Genomic DNA, 19,639 nt, shown 5'->3' on the forward strand with positions numbered 1-19,639 from the left:
GGCTGTGTGGGGGTGCAGGGCACTGAGGGGCGGGTTCCTGAGGGCAGGGGCTGGCTGTGTGGGGGTGCGGGGCACTGAGGGGCGGGTTCCTGAGGCTAGGGGCTGGCTGTGTGGGGGTGCGGAGCACTGAGGGGCGGGTTCCTGAGGCTAGGGGCTGGCTGTGTGGGGGTGCAGAGCACTGAGGGGCGGGTTCCTGAGGGCAGGGGCTGGCTGTGTGGGGGTGGGGAGAGTTGAAAGGTATGTTCCCAAGGCCAGGAGCAGACTGTGGGGGTGGAGAGCATTGAGGGGCGGTTCCCTAGGGCCGGGCAGGCTGTCTGGAGGAGAGGGGCAGGAGACAGGCCGGGGCGGGTTCCTGAGGGCAGCTGGCTGTGGAGGGGCGGGGCGTGTTGGGCCGCGCGGTGTCCATGGTGACTGCAGCCGCCGGCCAGCGCCGGGTCTCGGGGGAGCCGCCATGTACGACCGGGCTCCGCGGGCGTTGACGGTGCCCGCGGGCTGCACCGAGGCGCATGTGGGGCCCGGCTCCTACCAGCTCCAGCCCGGGAAGCAGCTGCAAGCAGGTACCGGGGCCTGGCCGCCCCCCGGGAGCCCCCTGCACAGCGCCCCCGAGCCCGCAGCCAGCCCCGCCCTGGCCCCGGCTGCGCAGGGTCCCGCCCCCACTCCCCGCAATGAGCGCCCCGAGCAGCGCAGCCTTTCTCCCAGCTTCAGGGGCCGAGCAGAGCCCAGGCCTGCGCTGTCCCTGCTAACGACACAGGGCTTGGCCGGGGGGAGCATGGTCGCTGGCAGCAGAGGGGGCTGTGGGAGGGGAGGGGAGACACCACTCTCCTCCCACCTTCCCCACCGACTTTCATTAGCCCCGTGGGCTCTGTCTGCGCTGGCGGATGTAAGACGTTGGCAGTAACAGCTCGCGCAGGCTTTCGGCACGTGCGGCTGTGTAGGGCACCTCTTTGGTGCCCCAATTGTAGTGGCGTTTTATGCGGTGTATGCCTAGGGGTGGGCTTGAGGGCAGTCCCGAATCTGGCTGCACCATCCCCTGCTCCCAGCTAGGGAAGTAAGCGAGTAGTCGACTACTCAGCTACCTGATACGCATAAGTTTATCCACTCCACTACTTGCTTCCAGTGCTTATTTTGTACAAAAAAAAAAAAAAAGGTTCTGGTATTCCAGGGAAAAAGTTGTTGAGCTCTGTCCTACTGCATCTGGAGGTGCTGGGACTGCGTACCAGGCAGTACCATTACAAAAAAAACCACTGCTCACTTCCTCTTCCCCTTGCTGCCTCTGCCATGCTGCCTGGCTCTGCAAAGCGGCCTTTATCCACCATTCATGTAGTTGGTACAAATTGTATCACCTAAACGCTTAGCCAAATAACTGCTCTTTAACATCCTTACTCCCCAACCCCACACGCTCAGTACCAACCACCTCCCTCCCTGTAGGCTCACTGCCATGGCTCTGACAGTTTCCATCATCTGGCTGCTCCCCACCCCAAACCATGGGCTCACTGCTAGGACTCCAGTGGTCTTCAGGTCCATGCCCCAGCTGGCCCCCTACCCATGAGCTCAGATATGGGACTTTGATGGCCACATCCCCCAGCCATCTTCCCCTGCAGCTGTGCCCAACCTCTGCTCACCAGGCAGCGGCACTCAGTGCGAGTGCAGGCCGAAGGACTCAAATGAAGCAGAGGACAGCCATGTAGCCAGCAGCTGGAGAGAATGACGTTTTCCCCTTCAAAGTGCAGTTTCTCTCCAGCTGGCGGCAGCATTGCTGCTTGTTGATCTCATGCCCATGCTTGTTCTTCCCACACGTGTTTGCTGTGCCCACTGTCACCCGTGCTTCTTACCTTTTGCCCTGAGGCTGCAGCTGAGCTCCCCTGCTTGCTCTGCTCCAGGGTTGCCAGCTCGTCCAGACCAGGTGCCATTGCAGGGATGGCCCTTGTTACAGCATTGAGCACAGAGTTCTGCAGGGAAACAGATGGGATGTGGGGTGGTGGAGTGTGTCCATATTAGCAGCTATTGCAACACCACAGACAGCAGTGCATTGTAGTAGCTATCCCACTATGCAAAACTTGCCGCAGAGAGTTTGGGAAGGGTTTGCAATGCCACATAGGGCAGGCAATATCACATGAATGAGATTTCAGGATGGATAAAAATCAATAATTAAAAAAAAATTAAAAAATTTGACTTTTTTTATAACATTCTTTTTGAGGAAAAACCCATTTAAAGATAATTTTAATTAAGATACATTAGTGCTCAAAGAATAGGGATTATAAATTATCATGGAATAGGGATTATAAATTCTAATTAATTCTGTAGAATGATACAATATATTCATGTAATATTTAAGAAAAGTTTTGTAAATGGAGTTCCAATAATTCCAATCTTATGGGGTTCCAGAGGCAGGGTGGATTTGACTTAAATCAAATTGATTTAAACCATGATTTAAATCACTAGTCAGGAAGACTCGATTTAATCATGGTTTTTTACATAAAAGTGCATTGTTGTTGGTTGTTATAACCTTAATACATATTCTTTACAAGTCAGTGATAGATGTAGGTTTCATTTTAAAAGGTGCACATTATAAATTTTTTACAGTGATTTATTTAAAAAAAATTTCAGATTAATTTTACAACTATATCAGAAAATGAATGAATGGTTATTTCACTTACCAAAGGTAATTGAAGCAGATATTTATGAAGTCATTGGGACGTGAACTATCTCCAGTTCATCAGGTTAATTATTAATATTTGGAGCATTTTCTTGGTATCTTGTATTAGAAGGAGAACATCACCAGACAGACATTTAAATTGTTTTATTTAACTAAAACAACCATGTTATGTATTCTGGATGTTTTCCTTTAACAGCAAACATATAGTTAAATATTCAAGTTATTTTTAAATCAGGTTTGTTTTAGTTAAAATTGTTTTTAACTAAAAGAGTTAAATTAAATATATTAAAAAAACAAAACAAAAATTAAATCAACTGTCAGCCAGGAGAACATGAGAAACTTAAAACATTGCCTTCTACAGCTAACTCAGTCATCTTCACCTTCATTTTCCTGTTTGTTCATAATCTGGAAAATAAAAACAAGCTTTCCTGATTTGTCATGTCCCGAACAGTTTATCAGTTTGGAATGAAGTAGTCCAAAGAAAGAAAATATTCTTTCTACACTGGCAGAAGAAGCTTTGCTATTAAAAGTGAAATTATCACTTCAACAGTCTCTGAATCCAAGTGCTTAAGTGACTTCCACCAGCTCACTTGGTGTAACTTTCTTTAAAACATCAGCAAACATATATTTCTTGAATGGGTCACCCTTAGCTCTGAAATGTATTATGGTTGGCATTATGGAGAGATGATTGCTGGATGCCCATGTCATAGCCAATTCCAGTTCTTCTGCAGTTAAGGTTTGACTCTGGTACTGAGTATTGAGAATATTTGCAAGAAAATGAGCTGGAGATAGGGCTTGTCCCATTCTTTTTTTTTTTTTTTAATGCTTGTAATTTAACTCCGTCATTGAATATTTGTCTTTTAAGATCTCACTCAGTTCCTTCTAAATTTCAAGAGCGTCAGTAATAAAACAGCTATTTCCCTGCATTTTATTCAAGGTTACAGAAATAGGCTTCTGCGTGTGTTCAACATTTCTCTTAAGCCCAATGTTGAGAAATTTGGCTGTGACAGTGTCATTTATTTTTTCACAATTTTGTTCACAAACTATCATCAGATTAGGTCAGTTCTTGATATGGTGCTCAAAACAGTTCACTACTGAATTCCATCGCATGTCTTGTGGGACGGATAGCTTGGTTCCTCCCACTTTTTTCAGTGCAACTGCTGCAAAGCGGTTGTTACAGAAGTATTTTGCCATTTCAACAACATTAGCCATTATTTCTGGAACTCTAAAGTCCTTAGCTAGGAGGTGCATCAAATAAATACTGTAACTGTATGATATTAGTTGGGAACCCAATTCACTCTCTTCTAAATTTGGTCTCATCTTGGATACATTTGCAGCATTGTCTGTGATCAAGCTGACTATTAGACATTTGATTTTTTTTACAGTGATAGTTTTTACTGCTACTTCTACTAAGTATTCTGCTGCGTATGCATTTCCTGATGTGTCTTTGACAGCCACTTTTCAACTAAAGTGTGGGATAGGAGGGGAAAGTCTGACAGGCACTGGGTATGTGTGTGTGTGGGAGAGGGGAGGGTTAGTGTTTTTTACGGGATGTCAGCATGCTGTCTTCTAAGTTCAAGACAGCAGCAGGAAACAACCTGTCCTGAGGTGGGAGGAATGAGATCCGAACATCAGCCCCCCTCCCTTCCATCCACGGCTCTTTGCACAAAAATCTCTCTGTCACTCATACAAATGTCTGCCTCTGTCTTCAACAGCATGGGTATTCCATCTGAATGTCCTGTTGCAGATCAGCACAGTATGCAGGTTTTCTGAAACAGAGGGAAACAAAGGGGATATGTGCAGGCCTGCAGGGTAGCCAGCTGCATTAAAAAACGGAGCAGAGTGGCAACTGGAGGGATTATGGGGCATTTCTAGAGGCTAGTTAAAGTGCTGCAAATAGTGGGTCCACATTAGCACTGTAGTGCTGTAGCCACTGCACGTTTCTCATTGTGGAAACTCTACATTTCTCATTGAAGTGGTTTACTTAGAGCACAGCAACTGTGGAGTTAGTATGCTCTAGGGGTGTGAATGTGTACCCATGTACACAGTTAACTGATGAGCCTGGGCTCATCTGTTAACTCTCATGGTTACACGCAGCCATGGGCGGTTGGTGAAGGCAGGGCTGTCGGAGAGAAGCCCCTAGCTCCACCTCCAGCCCTGCCTCTTCTGCTAGGCGCTGCTCCTTCCCCGGCACCTGGGAAGCAGGGTGGCATGCCGCTCATTTGCTCCCCACTTCTAACCATTGGGAGTGGAAGAGAGTGGGCATGTACTCACCGCAGTCTCCCCAGCCCTGGAGGAAGGCATGGTGTGGTGCCTAGCTAAGCCCAGCACAGCCTCAGGGGAGGTAGGAGGCAGGGAGGGCTGTGCCAGGCAGGCAGGAGTTGGTACACACAGGGAGCTGGCTTTTAAGCCTCTACAGAAGCAGCAGCACAGAGCGGGGTGAAGGTGAGCACTGGTTCCCATTGAGTCGCCTTCTCCCTGCGCTGCTGCCTCGGATACAGTGGTTACATGTTTCAGCAGCTACACATTTACAAAAATAAATTATTTTTAACATCCGTAGTGCACTCTAACTGCCTTATCAGTGTGGATATCTTGGAGTTACTGCACTGTAACTTAACAGTGTAGACAAGGCAATAGAGGTAGAAACTACCTCGGTTACGTCTTTGCGAGGATTTTATATCGGGAGCTGGTTGAGCTGGTTCTCAAAATGGAGATGATGTTATTCTTTTCTTCAACTTGAACTACAGGCAGTCCCCGGGTTACGTACAAGATAGGGACTGTAGGTTTGTTCTTAAGTTGAATATGTATGTAAGTTGGAACTGGCGTCCAGATTCAGCCGCTGCTGAAACTGACCAGCAGCGGCTGAATCAGGATGCCTGGGGCAGAGCAGCTGGGGTGTTGCCGGGTTGGTCCAGTAGCGCCCAGAGCGGCGCTGCGGGACCAACCAGCAGTGCCCCAGCTGCTCTACCACAGGCGTCCGGAGAAAAGCCTGGTCTGCTGGGGGGGGGGAGGCGTACTAGCAGACCAGGGAGACGCGGGCAGTGGACCGAGACGCACCGCGGTCCCGCCGCCCGGGTCCTCCGCGGCTTTGCTCCCTGTCTCCCTGGTCTGCTGGAGACCAGCAGACCAGGGAGACGAGGAGCAAAGCCTCTGAGGATGCCGGCAGCGGGACAGCCGCGGTGCGTCTGGGCTGTCCGCTGCCCGCATGCTCCCCGGCTTTGCTCCCCGTCTCTCTGGTCTGCTGGTCTCCAGGAGACCAGGGAGATGGGGAGCAAAGCCGCGGAGCACATGGGCAGCGGACAGCCCAGACGCGCCGCGGCTCTCCCGCTGCCGGCGTCCTCAGAGGCTTTGCTCCCCATCTCAGCAGACCAGGAAGATGGGCAGCAAACCCCGTTCGTAACTCGGGGACTGCCTGTATATCTTCTATATATTTAAATGTGATAAATCTGATTCATATCTTCCACTGATTTTACACATTTGTAACACTGTTCCACCTGATTTGGTCGTGTGAGAGGAGACTTAGGTCTGGGCACTTTTCCACAAATTCCTGTTCTCTCCACACAAAGATTATAATGTTCTTCAATTCTGTTGGAGATGGAGCCAGACATCTTCTTCAGAGCCTATGTGTGAGAAAAATCTTGGAAATTCTGCAATGCAAAGTCCTAAGGACAAACACTGCCAATCTGCCACACTGTGAAAATGATGGCTTTATATTCAGAAATACCTTTCTAATTCTCTCACTGAAAAACCTTATCTAATGTTCTTTCCCATTCTGACATAAATATGAGTTCTCAGTAGGCTTCAGTGTGTAGCTGGGCTTTAATATATTGTACTAGGAGTATTTTTATTTCTTTTGTACTGAATAAAAGAATTTGGGGGCCTTTAATTTCCATTTATGTTCTTTTCAGCAAAAGCAAAGCTCTGCAACTGAAGATAGAAATATGTGGGGATATCAGACAAATTATTTTTTTTCTCAGTTTAAAGTAGGAATGACTTGAGAATAACTGCCAGTAGTATTGGAATTCGTATTCTTTTGGCTTAATTGGTAATATCTTAGGAGCAGGTTTTCAGAATTAAGTCTTAGATGCAAATTGAAGTTAAAGGAGATATGAGTAACAATATCTTTCCAATCAGCAGTGAAAAGTCAAGATGGATATAGGCCATAGGGTTAAGTTAATGTGTCCTTTGTAGGTTAAACATGAATTAATAAGGCCATGCCACAGATTTGTTAGGTTGTCCCCCCCAATGGCACTCATCAGAGGGACAGTTTCTGAAACCACTGAAAACACTAAATTGAGGTATCAGATAAAATAAGATTTTATCTAATTTAAATTATTTTAATTTTATCTGTAAAATGGTATGGTAAAAAGGAGAAAAACTGCATTTAAACCATGACTAGCTCATGAAGGTCATTTTATAGATCTTATGAAGGAAACTATTAGGAGTGGAAGTGAGGAACATTTTAAAAATGTAAAATTTATTTTTATTCATTCCTTTATCTTTACTTTCCCACTCACTGTCAATGTTACTTTATTCCAGAAATTAAAGGAAAAATCCACTGTAAACGGGAAATGGGAGACCTGCATTGTATTTAAATACAACTAAAGTAAATCCCAGTTGAAAATAAATAAAATTGTAATCAAGCATTATTTCATTTACGGGAAATTTAAGTCATATGTTTATGTACATTCATCCAGTCTTACTACTTAATACCTGACGTGTGCAGGATGTCAGACTAAATGATCACAATAGTCATTTGTGTGCTTAAAATATAGGAAATCTATTAATAACTTTTATTAAAATCTTTTATACCAACGATCACAACTAATTTATGTAGTTAAATAAAAGCTTAGACTTAACAGCAGAGGGGGGACAGAAATTAGGAGTGGTTGGTAAAGGAGAAAACATGTTTTTACTCAAGAGTTTAAAACAAGATCAATGAGGTAGAGAGATGCAGAAAAATCAGTGGGTGACTGCAGTTGCAAAGGAGGCTGCCTCCTAATCAATAGCACTCAGACTGGGAAGGGATTGAGAGGAGTCTAGTGTAATTTGTATAGAGATTAGGGCCGTCAAGAGAGAAAAAAAATTAATCTCAATTGCATGATTAAAAAAATTAATTGTGATTAATTGCATGATTAATTGAGCTGTTAAACAATAAGACTCCAGCTGACTCCAGTGTTGTGCTGCCCCTTTGAAATGCCGCCGTAGCTTTTCAAAGGAGCAGTGCCATGGGAGCCCAGGATCAGCTGTGCGGTGCTGCCTCTTTCAAATGCCACAGCAGCATTTGAAAAGAGCAGTGCCGTGGAAACGCCTGCGATTAATGTATGTTAAAAAAATTAACACATTAATTGTGCTCTGTGTTAATCACAGGCGATAACGCACATTAATTGACAGCCCTAATGGAGAGGGAATGGAGCAAGTTCATGGAGCATTTTAAAATCAGAAAAGGGAATTTTGAACTGGATCCTGAAATGAATGGGCAGCTAGTGCAGTTATTTGAATAAGGGGATAGTGAATTTGCACTTCTCTGTACATGTGAGAAGGGCAGTAACTTTCCATGGATTGATTTTCCATTGCTTAGTCTTTCAGTCAAATTGGATGTCTTTCTAGGTCAACCAAATCAATGGAATTGAAGCAGGACTCATTTGTTGAAATTCTATGGCTTATTTTTTGTAAGAGGTCAGATTAAATGATGATAGTGATCCCTATTGGCCTTAAAATATGTTAATATCTGCTGTACAAGCAGGAATCTGAAGATGCAGGGTATGGAAAAGCTACAGAAAATGGGCTTCAGCATTCTGTAGGTGCTTCAGGGCTAAAACATAATTAGTGTGATGGCTTTCTGCATTATAAAATAGATTTATTGCTTTTCATGCTACACCCTCTAACATATATTGTTCTTTATATATGACCCATCTATTCAATGGAACGGAGCAGTTAGATGAACCAAGTGTGTTGGTTACTGAAGAATAATTTTGATGCATATATAGGCTGTTTGCTTTCTCAAACTCTTGTAAGTACATATGTTTTACTGTTTTTTTCTGCCCTCCCCCACTTGCAGATGGCTATGCTCCATTTCTTTCTTTGACAAATCGAGACTTTACATATACTATTCCAAATGCTGAGATTGATGTTCCAGGACCAGGATACTATGATATTGCCAAAGTACAGGTAAAATTGTATAAGTTGCATTAAATATGTTGAGAGAGATGAAATTGCACTCTGACGTTCAAAACAGTAATATAAGTGATTTTCATAACTAAAATTCAATGGAACAAATCAACAAATACTCTCCTCTTGCGAGAAGTAAACATTTGGAAGAGATCTTTTATATATACACAGGTTGAACCTGTATAGTCTGGACTTCCGTGGTCCAGCAACCCTGTAGGTGCTCCTGTGTTGGAGCACTCATGGGGAAAAACTGGGCTCTGTGCTTAACAACTCTTACCTTGCCTTCCTAGAGATTCTGTAGTACCTTAAATAGCTCATTTGCAGTGCTCATGTTCAGGGAGGGAAGGGGTAAGCAGAGATGGGGGTCGTTGTACCAATAAAAGCAAGCAGGATTTTATGGGGGGGGGTAAGGCAAAAAGCCACATTTATTGTAAAGATAATAATAAAGAATAAAGAAAAGATAGAAGCAAACAACGTTGTTTAACTACTTATTCCTATCACTACTTAACCCTTACACACACACACACACACACACACACACACACACACACACACACACACACACACACACACACACACACACACACACACACACACACACATATATATATATATATATATATATATATATATATATATATATATAACATTCATTCAATCATTCATCCATTCATTCAGGTTCTGTGTATTTGTTATACAGTAGTTACCAGCCTGGAAGTTGCTTGTGACAGAATACTGGCCAGGTATTCTGTACACAAGTGATGGTAGTGGGGAGCGAAGTCCTGATCAGATGCGCATCTGAAGCTCCTGGTAGGCTGGCAGCAGAACCTGGGGGTGAAGGACATGCTCTGGGGGAAGAGGTAAGGTAGCTGTGGAGCCTCATGGTTGGGGACCAGGAGCACATCCCCACGGTCAGTAGTGAGGGCCAGGAGGGTAGCTCTGCAGCTGTGGGGCTTGATGTGTGCATGCAGGGTTGTGCTCCTGGCTTTAGCCTCAGGGCTCTGTAACCACCCTGCCTCTTCCCCTGAATGCCCCTCCTGGTCCCTGCTGGGTCAGTGTTGGAGCCTCTGCGGTCATCAGAGCTGGTCTGGCAACTGGTGGCATCAGAGGGGCTAGCATTGACCTACCCTAGTCTGGCACATTCCCTGGTTCAGGACCGGTCAGGTGCCAAGGGTACAAGACCAGGAAGGTACAACCTGTACAATTCTTTCTTCCTCATTGTTCTGCCTCTTCATGCATCCCCCCTTTCCCCCCATCTACTCCTTTCCCCAATAGAAAAATTAAGAAAGAGCCCTACGTGCTCCTAAAAATGAGATTGTTGGATGTGTTGTGTCAGTTAAAAATTCAAATGGCTGTCTGAGCTCCTAGATGGTTTGTTGTTTTCATGTAGCTCACCTCCAGTAGTAGGGGGTATTTTGTGTATGGTGTAAGTTAGGGATGTGAATGAGTAGCTGGATAACTGGTTGCCCGGTAAGCATCACCCTTAATGGGTGATATTTAGAGTAACCAGCTAACTGGAGCCTGGGAGCAGTCCCCCAACTGCAGCTTGTTGCGGGTGGAGGGCTGCTCCAGCCCCACTGGGCCCACTGCAGGGTGAGTTGGCAGCTCCCTGGGGCCAGGAGGTGACAGCATTTCACAATATAACTGAATAAACTGTATTTTGCATCCCTGGTGTAGATCAAGATTTCTTGTTGCCCCAGTGTGCTAACAGAGAATATAGTTTTAAAACAGCAAAGACCCATGAAATTTAAGTAATGAATTGATTTTTTTTAAATGAAACTGCTTAGTAATGGTTCCAGTAAGGATAAAGGAAGTTCAGATTAATGCTGCATGAATTATTTGTTACATGTTTTCACGCTTACATGGTAGGTTTCTGTATGCTTTATTACAGTGGTGTGCAAACTTCTCCAGCTGGGCCTGTCTTCCCATTCATGGAATTTGTTGCCCTCTCCCTCCATTACTTGTAATTTGAAACTTTTGAAGTTTTTGCCAGGGCTTTACCCTGCACCAGGCTGGAATCCTAGTGCCATAACTGGGAGTAGGATAAATATTCAATAAACAGTGTCAGAGTGGATATTTTAGGAATTAAAAAAAATAGTCCTCCTGCACCACAACAACATGAATATCTTGGTTAAGAGATATCGCTTTCGGGCCACCCAGGTCTGAAGTCAGTGCTTCCACCAGCAGCAGCGTAGAAACAAGGCCACCCTTACTTACGGCCACAACTACTCGATCACCCTCCTCCCCCGAACCACTGGCAGTGGTGGTGCCAAATTTCACAGGTGCTGGCTTCCTCCAAGCCCCAGGAATGCTCAAAATCCTGCTCCACTGCAGGCCCTGTCCTCACCTGCTCCCTTCCTCGAAGCCCCCACCTCTGCTTCACCTTTTCTCTCCCCTTCTCTGCACCAGGCCCTGTTGATTGCTGAGGGCAGGAGCCTCTGGGGAGGAGCAGGGGGAGGAGAAGTTTATTGGCGGGGCCACTGGTGGATGGGAGGTACTGAGAAGAAGGAGGGGAGCTGGTTGCTGCTGAAGGCTGCTGCTGGATGCGAATGAGTAGTTGAATACCTGATAAGTAGGAGCTTATCGAGTTGCACTATCGACTACTTGATCACCCCCTCCCCCTGTTGCTGCTCTGCACTCTTAAAGGGACAGAGAGGAGCTGGTGTGCAAAGATGCTGGGTCAATCTCCCGGGTCTCAGGACAACCATCCCCCGTGCTGCCACTCTGCATTTTGAAAGGAACAGAGAAGTGGCAGTTGGTCCCGTGGATCTTTGCACGCCGACTCCTCTCTGTCCTTTTAAGAGTGCAAAGCGGCAGTAGGGTAATTGGGGAGGTTTGTGCTGAGACCCAGAAGTCAGCCTTTCCCTAACAACTAGTCAATGGAAATTCCATCGACTACTCGACTAGCAAATTAATCACTACTTAACATCCCTACTAAACAGCCACTAATATTTTTTCAGAACACAGTGCCTGTGTCACCTTCAGAGCCAACAGTTGGGATATCTACACTGCATTCCTCTTTCGAGAGAGGAATGCAAATGCAGCCCAGCGAAATTGCAAATGGAGCGTGGATTTGAATTTCCCATGCTTCATTTGCATAATTGCGTCCGGTCGCTATTTTTAAATACCCTGTTTTGAGATAAAAAATGCCATGTAGGCGTGGTTATTTTGAAAGAAACCCTTCTTTCGAAATAACCCTTACTCCATAAAAAATGAGGTTTAATGGTTATTCTTTGCATTCTTCTGGGTTCTCAAGACACTCAGAAGTGGATGGAGTGATGAGGGCTCCTGATTGCCTGTCCTGTATCTGCAGCCAAAGCTGGCCAGATTTGTGGGGAGAGTATTCTGCTTCTTCTGGATGCCAGGAGCTGAAGAGGGATAGTGCTCATTACCACCCCCCAAAGTGGGGATACGGCTATACTGTGGTTTTTTTCTGAAGAACGTATGCAAATTGTGCTCACATTTGCATATTTTCTTCTGATTCTTTTTCCGGAAGAGGATTTTCCAATATTTGGCCCGTCTACACAGGGACAAATGTGAGAAAACCCCCTCTTTCGGAAGCCCCCATACACCTTGTTTTACGAGGAATAAGGGGGCTTCTGAAAGAGGGGTTTTTCCCTATATTTGGCCCTGTGAAGACGGGCCAAATATCGGAAAATTCTCTTCTGGAAAAAGAATTGGAAGATTTGCAAATGCGAGCGCAATTTGCATACCTTCTTCAGAAAAAAACAAACACAGTGTAGCCATATAATGGGCCAGTTCTTATAACACACAGTTGAAGTTGTTATTTCTCTCTATATATATTTAAAAATTTTTTCCTGTGGGACAACAGAGTAATGTCATCATGTCACTCTGCATCACTCAGCTGCCCTCCCCTCAATCCCTCCCCACTCCATCCTCCCTGGTGCTCCTGGGGGGACCATGCATCCTCCCCACTCCTGGGGGTGGGATTCATGCACCTTCTCCCCTTTCCTGGTGGGAGCAGGAGCCGGAGCCAGGAGGCCTCCCACTTCCCGGTGCTCTGGGGGAGGAGGGATGGGAGCCACAAGGCCTCTCCCTCCATGGGTGCTCCCAGGGAGGCAAGAGCTGCAAGGGGGCTGCAAGGCCTGGACGGGGGGAACCACAAGGCCACCCTCTCCCCAGTCCTGGCGGGGAGCAGGATACGCATGGCCTCCCTTCTCCCAGGGGTGCGGAAGCCATGAGCCATGTACCTTCCCCGATGCTCCTGGGGGGGCAGAAGCTGCAAGCCATGCACAACTTCCCCTCCCCCGTCACAGGGTGGCGGGAACCATATGGCTTCTTCCCCTCCTCAGTGTTGTGGGGAGGCAGGAGCTGTGAGCTGCATGCCTCCGTGTACCCCAGCCCCCTCACACCTCCGCTCAGCCGAGACTCTGCACCCTCAGCCCGCTCACTCGTACCCCCCCAAGGTGAGAGCCTGCACCCCCAGCCTCCTCACTTGCCACCCTGCTGAGACCTTGCACCCCAAACCCCTTCACCCTGTGAGATCTTGCACCCTCAGCCCCCTCACATGCTGCCTCCACTGATACCTTGCACCCTCACACACTCCCTTCACCGAGACTCTCCACCCCCAGCTCTCTCACTCATCCCTTCCACTGAGACCCTGCACGCCCGGTCTGCTCCTGCCTCATGTCTCCCTGGCCAGATACCTACCCTCAGCCAGCTCCTGCCCCCTACCTTCAAAGAGAGGGGGTTTGGCAAGCATAGCAAGCAGAGGGCACAGCCCCATAGTAGCTGTGTATTATAATTAAGTTTGTAAGTCAACAGTCTCAATGTAAATAGTTTAAATTGAATTTATAATAGGAATTGAACCATTTGAGTTTTACAGTTCACTTTTGGAATTAAAATAAAACATGAATTTCATGCTATCTGTTAGCAATTATGGACTATGTAAAAACAATGCAGTTAGCATAAGCCTTAAACAGTTTCCTGCCACCGTGGAGAAGTGGAGTGTAGCAGACTGGGAGAGAGTGGTGGAGTGGAGCAGACTGCCAGGTCACTGGCTCCTGATGCTGCAGTGAGGGTGGGAGAGGGGAATAACTGCTGCTGCCGTCCAGCACTTGGCCTCCCCACCCCTCCCCAGGTAGTCCACCAGCTCATACTGCTTGGAGGAGGAGGCTTCAGGGAAGGGGTGGAGCAGGGGAAGAGCAGTGGCAGGGCATGGGGGAAGGGGTGAAGCAAGGACAGGGTGAGGTGGGGCAGAGGTGGAGGCAGGGTATGAGGTGGAGTGGGGTTCCCCTGGGCCCTGTGCCTGGGGCACTATAGGGAGGTTGCTCCAGGCCCTTAAGGGTGGCCCTGCTGCTACTTTCCAACCATTGATAAGAAGAACACAGATTGTTTGTTGATTTTGGACCTACTGTATTTAAAATGTAGAAGCTTTTGAATGTACAGTTCAGCTCAAATTTGTTCATACGTATTGAAATTTATAGAGAAGGAGCCAGTGCTCTAACTATTACTGACACAGTATTAAATAGTAAGTTCTCTTGGGCAGAAGTCATCTCTTTTTTTTCTGTTTGTACCTACCATGTTGAGCTCCTGGAGCCATGTTTGGGGCTTTCCTAAGTTCTATTACAGATGATAATAATAAATGATACAGTGTTTTTTCTTTACTGGAAAAAGAAGAGACAATAATTATTATCTTACTGCATTAGAAAGCAAAGGGATACTTGTAATTCACTGAGTATTTTTGTAAGAAATTTTAAAATAGCATTTCATTAGAGAATGTAGCAGTAAAACAAATATTTTCAACCTCTTATCTAAAGGTTTCATTTCTTACTTTAAATCAAGTAAAACAACACTGAGAAAATTCATTTGTATCTAGAGCATTTTAATATAACAGTGCAGACATTTGTCAGCTTTTGGTTTAAAGCAGTGTTTCTCAAAGTGTTCCATGAGCCCGCTATGGGAAAGTTGTGAGCGGGCCCGTGCTGCTTTGTTTGCCTAAAGAGTCCGTAGCCACAGAACATTGCAGCTCCAGTGACTCTGATTTGCTGCTTCCAGCCGAGGGGAGCCACGAGGCCCCATGGCTATGGACCTTTTAGGTAAACAAAGTGGTGTGCCACTAGTGGCTTTCCCAAAGTGAGCCTGCAGAACACATTGAGAAACACAGGTTTGAAGGACTGCAGTCAACTGCTTTTTTATTTTGTGAAGTGCTTGTCGAGTTCATAATTATTTTACCTGATCATTTCATAGACTATTAATTTTTTAAATATTTTTAGAATAATATAAAAGGTGGTCAGAGTCCACAGAACAAAGAAAAACGTTTCAAGGAGATTAGTAAAGACACTCCAGGACCTGGAAGCTATGACAAACCTCCTGCTGTGGGCTTAGAGATTAATAACAGGAAGCAGAGAGATCCTAAAGAACCAAGTCAACTGGTATGTGGTTAAAAAGGAATTATGCCTTATTCATTTTTTTTCTTAAAATTTGACATTGATCACAGATGTTAATATAACATTAATAAAAACACTAGTAAACATATTACAAAACCAGCCTACAGTGGTACAATTGGAAATCTACTGTGGTGCTTACAGTTATCACAAGACAGACTTGATAATGGGAGGACATTATCTCGTAGTGTAGACAAGGCCTGAATTAATGTGGGGAAAATAAATACTGAAAAAAATGAAGCCAAACAAAACCATAGAATTACAGTAAACTTCCAATAATCTGGTACCTTTAGGACCCAGGAGGTGCTGGATTATCAGATATGCCGGACTATCGGAAAGGGGGGCTGTGAGGGGTCTGGGGTGGGAAGGATGGGAGAGCGGTGCTGCGGGACCAACCCAGCAGCACCCCAGCTGCTCTGCCCCAGACTTCCCCAAGTCAGCCGCTGCTGAAACTGACCAGTGGCTGATTCCGGGAAGCCCGGGACAGAGCAGCTCCAATTGTCCGGCTGTCTGGAGCACTTCTGAGTTCCAGGTGGTGCCGGACTATCAGGAGTGCTGGACCACTGGATGCCAGACAGCTGGAGTTTTACTGTAATATGAAGTAATTTCAAATAAAGATACATCTTTTAAAAAAACTAATCTTCCACTATATGCTAAAAGTACAATATTCTCTCTGCCTGACTCAGAGGAGGGATATGTCTCCACTTTCCCTGCTTCCTAGGTGAGTGCCTCAATCACCATGCTAGAGAACAGGAGTTCTCAAACTTCACTGTGCCATGATCCCCTTCTGGCAAAAAAAATATTATTGTGTGACACCAGGAGGACAGGACTGAAGCATGAGCCTGCCCAAGCCCCACTGCTCCTGCGTGGAGGGGCACCAAAACTGAAAACTAAAGGCTTCAGCCCTAAACAGGGAGCCTGTAACCTGAGTCCTCCTGGCCATGGCTGAAGACCTTGAGCTTCAGCTTCAAGTGATGGGGTTCAGGTTTCAGCCCTGGGCCCCAGCAAGTCTAAGCATCCTCCAATGACCCCATTGAAATTGGGTCTTGACCCGCTTTGGGGTCTCAACCCAAGATTTGAGAATTGCTGCTATTCTCACTTGTACTCTTTGATCTAGAAGATATTAGAAATGGAATGGTGTCAACAGGCCAAGTTGAGGAGAATAGCATATAATGTGGTGGTTAGGGTGGTCACCTGGCAGGAGAGAGAATCAAGTTCAAGGCATTTGCCAGACTACGGGAGGTCCCCGGACACCAGCCCCTCAGCCCGCTGCCAGCTTCTTCAGCCCACCTTGGCTATCTGCTGGCCAGCCACAGCCCTAGCCCTAGTTCTGCTGTCAGTTGGGTGGCACCACAGCGCCAAACCTACTGCTGAATGGCACATTGCTCAATCAATCTGCTGTTGCTGCAGACCTTGCTGCCGGGCGACACATGGCCCCAGCTGTGCCGATTCTGTTGGCTTGCTACAGCCCTGGCCAGCTTCCCCTCCCAGGATGCTGTGGCCACAGCCCTGGCCCTGCTGTGGGGCGGCAGGCAGCTCCAATCATGCTGCTGCGGCCTTGCCACCACCTCCCAGGATATTGAGGCCCAGGCTGGCTTCCCCCCTTGTGCTGCTGTGGTCCTGGCCCTACTGCAAAGCAGCAGACAGACCTGATTGTGCTCCATCCAGGCTGCTGTAGCCCCGCCAGACTCGCAGGGCTGCACTGGGTTCCCAGTTGCTAGCCCTCCAACTTCTGGGCTCTCTCATCCAGGAACATCCGTGGTCATGCCAGACCATGGATGTTGCTGGACCAGAGAATCCTAGATTTGGGAGGTGCAACCTGTAGAAAGCTTCCACGGGAGAGGGTTGAAACAAGATAACACCAAATTGGGGAAGTCTACCTAGAAAAATGAAGTTAAATTTTCACTCTGTCAATAAAACTGAATGCAGAGTGCTGTACTGATGTTATCCTTCTATGTACAGTAAAACTCTGATGGTCCGGCATCTGATGGTCCGGTACTCCTGATGGTCCGGCACCATCAGGAACCCGGAAGTGCTCTGGGCAGCCGGACCATTGGAGCTGCTCTTCCCCCAGCTTCCCTGATTCAGCTGCTGCTAAAACTGACCAGCAGCTGAATCGGGGAAGCTAGGGGCAGAGCAGCTGGAGTGCTGCCAGGTAGGTCCCGTAACGCTGCCCCTCGGGGCTGCAGGACCAACCCGGCAGCACCCCAGCCGTCCTGGAATCAGCCCCTGATCAGTTTCAGCAGCAGCTGACTTGGGTACACCTGGGACAGAGCAACTGGGTGCTGCTGGGTTGGTCCCCACAGCACCGAAGTGCGGCGCTGCAGGGACCAACCCCGCAGCGCCCCAGCTGCTCTGTCCCAGGCGTCCTGATTCAGCTGCTGTTGAAACTGACCAGCGGCTGACTCCAGGAAGCCCAGGGCAGAGCAGCTCTGCCTCGGGCTTCCTGGAGTCAGCCGCTGATCAGTATCAGCAGCGGCTGAATGAGGATGCCTGGGGCAGAGCAGCTGGGGGGCTGCCGGGTTGGTCCCGCAGCACCGCTCCTCGGCGCTACTGGACCAACCCGGCAGCACCCCAGCTTCTCTGCCCCAGGTGTCCACAAGTCAGCCGCTGCTGATACTGATCAGCGGCTGACTCCAGGAAGCCCGAGGCAAAGCATCTCTGCCCCGGGCTTTCTAGAGTCAGCAGCTGGTCAGTTTCAGCAGTGGCTGAATCAGGACGCCTGGGGCAGAGCAGCTGGGGCGCTGCCGGGTTGGTCCCCAGACCTCTCATAGCCCCCCCTTCCGATAGTCTGGCATATCTGATAATCCGGCACCCCCTGGGTCCTAAAGGTGCCGGATTATCGGAAGTTTACTGTATATGGCATTATAAGGTTCTGTAGTTGTTTAATAATTCTCTGATACACTAACATCTATTAAAAGTACACATGCTTCAAAACATAAAAAAGAAAAGTTAATATTCTAAATCACCTTTTTAATAAAGTATAGGGCTATATCTTTTTTCTTTGGATGTATTTGCCTTCAATTTATGCAACAGGTGTGGAATGTTTCTTTAAATCTAATTTAAAGCACAATTTAATTGTTTTTACAGAGGCCTGCAGACAGCATAAAAACCTACCGAAAAGTGGATGGTCCCTCAATCCCTTCTCTAGGCCAAGCATTTGGATATGAAGAAGCTGAAGATGGCACTCTTGTTAAACAATACCCACCTCAAAGAGATGTGACATTGGGTCCAGCATTCTATCAACCAGTATTTGTAAGTAATTTTGTATCACTTTAATCAGAGTGGCCACAGGATTACAAAATAGTTTAAGGTTGATTTTTAACTCTAAAATGTTTTCATGGCATGTTTTCTCTTAAGAATGAAAAGTTAATGGTGTTGGTGCCACTATATATTTTTGGATGGCTATAAAGCCGGTTTCATGTTTGATGTAAATGGGTATATAAGTTGAGTGGGATCTACTTCATTATTACTGAGTTTGGCACAAAGAATTTTAAAAAATATAGATTTAAAAAGTTGTTGCTACTACCTCTTCCTGTTCCACCGGGCTGAAAAGGGAACATGAAAGTAGCCACTAGTTTAGCAAGCAATGCTGTAAACTAAAGAGTACAAGGGCTGCATTAAGAAGGAATGTGCCTGTGGGTTTGATAAACCATCATCTTCTGGACCCACAAGTTTCTGAAGACTTAAATATTTCTTTTTAAAATTGTGATGAATAGGAGGAGTGCTGGACAACACTTGGTGACTAAAGGGTTAGACCCCAGTAGCTAAGGGTGTTGGGAGGAGCCAGAAGAACCAATGGATACTATGCTGAAATTTTAATTGTAAATACCTGCTGCCATTTCTCTTTATATGCGTTTTTTGAACCAGAGGCTAAGGGGACATGATTTTTTAAATCGTGGTAGGACTACTATGCCTCCAATTCGGGGCATGGAAAGGGACTGGACTGTGAAGGGATATTGAGTAAATAAGGGGAAAAAATTATATTTAGTCACAATCAGGGTATTTTTCTTTGTTTTGTGTTTGGTTAAACGTCTCTGTGTGGAATCCATGTCTTCCCTCCCCCACTCACCATATTTAAGCTATAGCACAAAGAGACAATAGTCTCTTTGTGTTTTGATCTGTTCTTTTCTTAGTTGCTCTGTAATACCTAGCAACCAAGTATGCTTTATCAAGTATGCCTTTTTGTTTTGTTAATAAATTAACCTTTTCTAAGGTGAAGATTTGATTCTTGTGTCCTGGATGGTAACAGGAGGTCTTTGTGGGTGCCTGCCTAGACTGAAGGGTCAGCTATCTGAACTGTAGTTTTTCCTGTGTTTTTTTGTTTCTTTTTTCAAGTTTTCTTGTGGAAAGAGCTTGCGGTTCCTTTTGGGAAGAAAGTCAAGCGTTCCTGGTTTTCACTTGA

The 19,639-nt window shown here is 46.5% G+C and overlaps 1 protein-coding gene across 3 annotated transcripts in view; it reads left to right on the forward strand.

The window, feature by feature from the left end:
* The first annotated feature begins 265 nt into the window (after positions 1-265).
* STPG2 (sperm tail PG-rich repeat containing 2) overlaps positions 266-19,639 on the forward strand; it is a 470,822-nt gene continuing 451,448 nt past the window's right edge. Inside the window, exons 1-4 of one of the 3 annotated variants that reach the window (XM_089778068.1) lie at positions 273-557; positions 8,718-8,827; positions 15,064-15,222; positions 18,325-18,489. In XM_089778068.1, coding sequence (XP_089634194.1) covers positions 452-557; positions 8,718-8,827; positions 15,064-15,222; positions 18,325-18,489 — 540 coding nt within the window. In that variant the 5' untranslated portion in view covers positions 273-451. Of the gene's footprint in view, positions 558-8,717; positions 8,828-15,063; positions 15,223-18,324; positions 18,490-19,639 lie in introns of all 3 variants that reach the window. The other 2 variants (XM_075929635.2, XM_089778069.1) reach the window with 2 other exon arrangements.

This window comes from Pelodiscus sinensis, chromosome 4, assembly GCF_052426305.1.
Source record: "Pelodiscus sinensis isolate ZL-2025 chromosome 4, ASM5242630v1, whole genome shotgun sequence".
Lineage (NCBI taxonomy): Eukaryota > Metazoa > Chordata > Testudines > Trionychidae > Pelodiscus > Pelodiscus sinensis.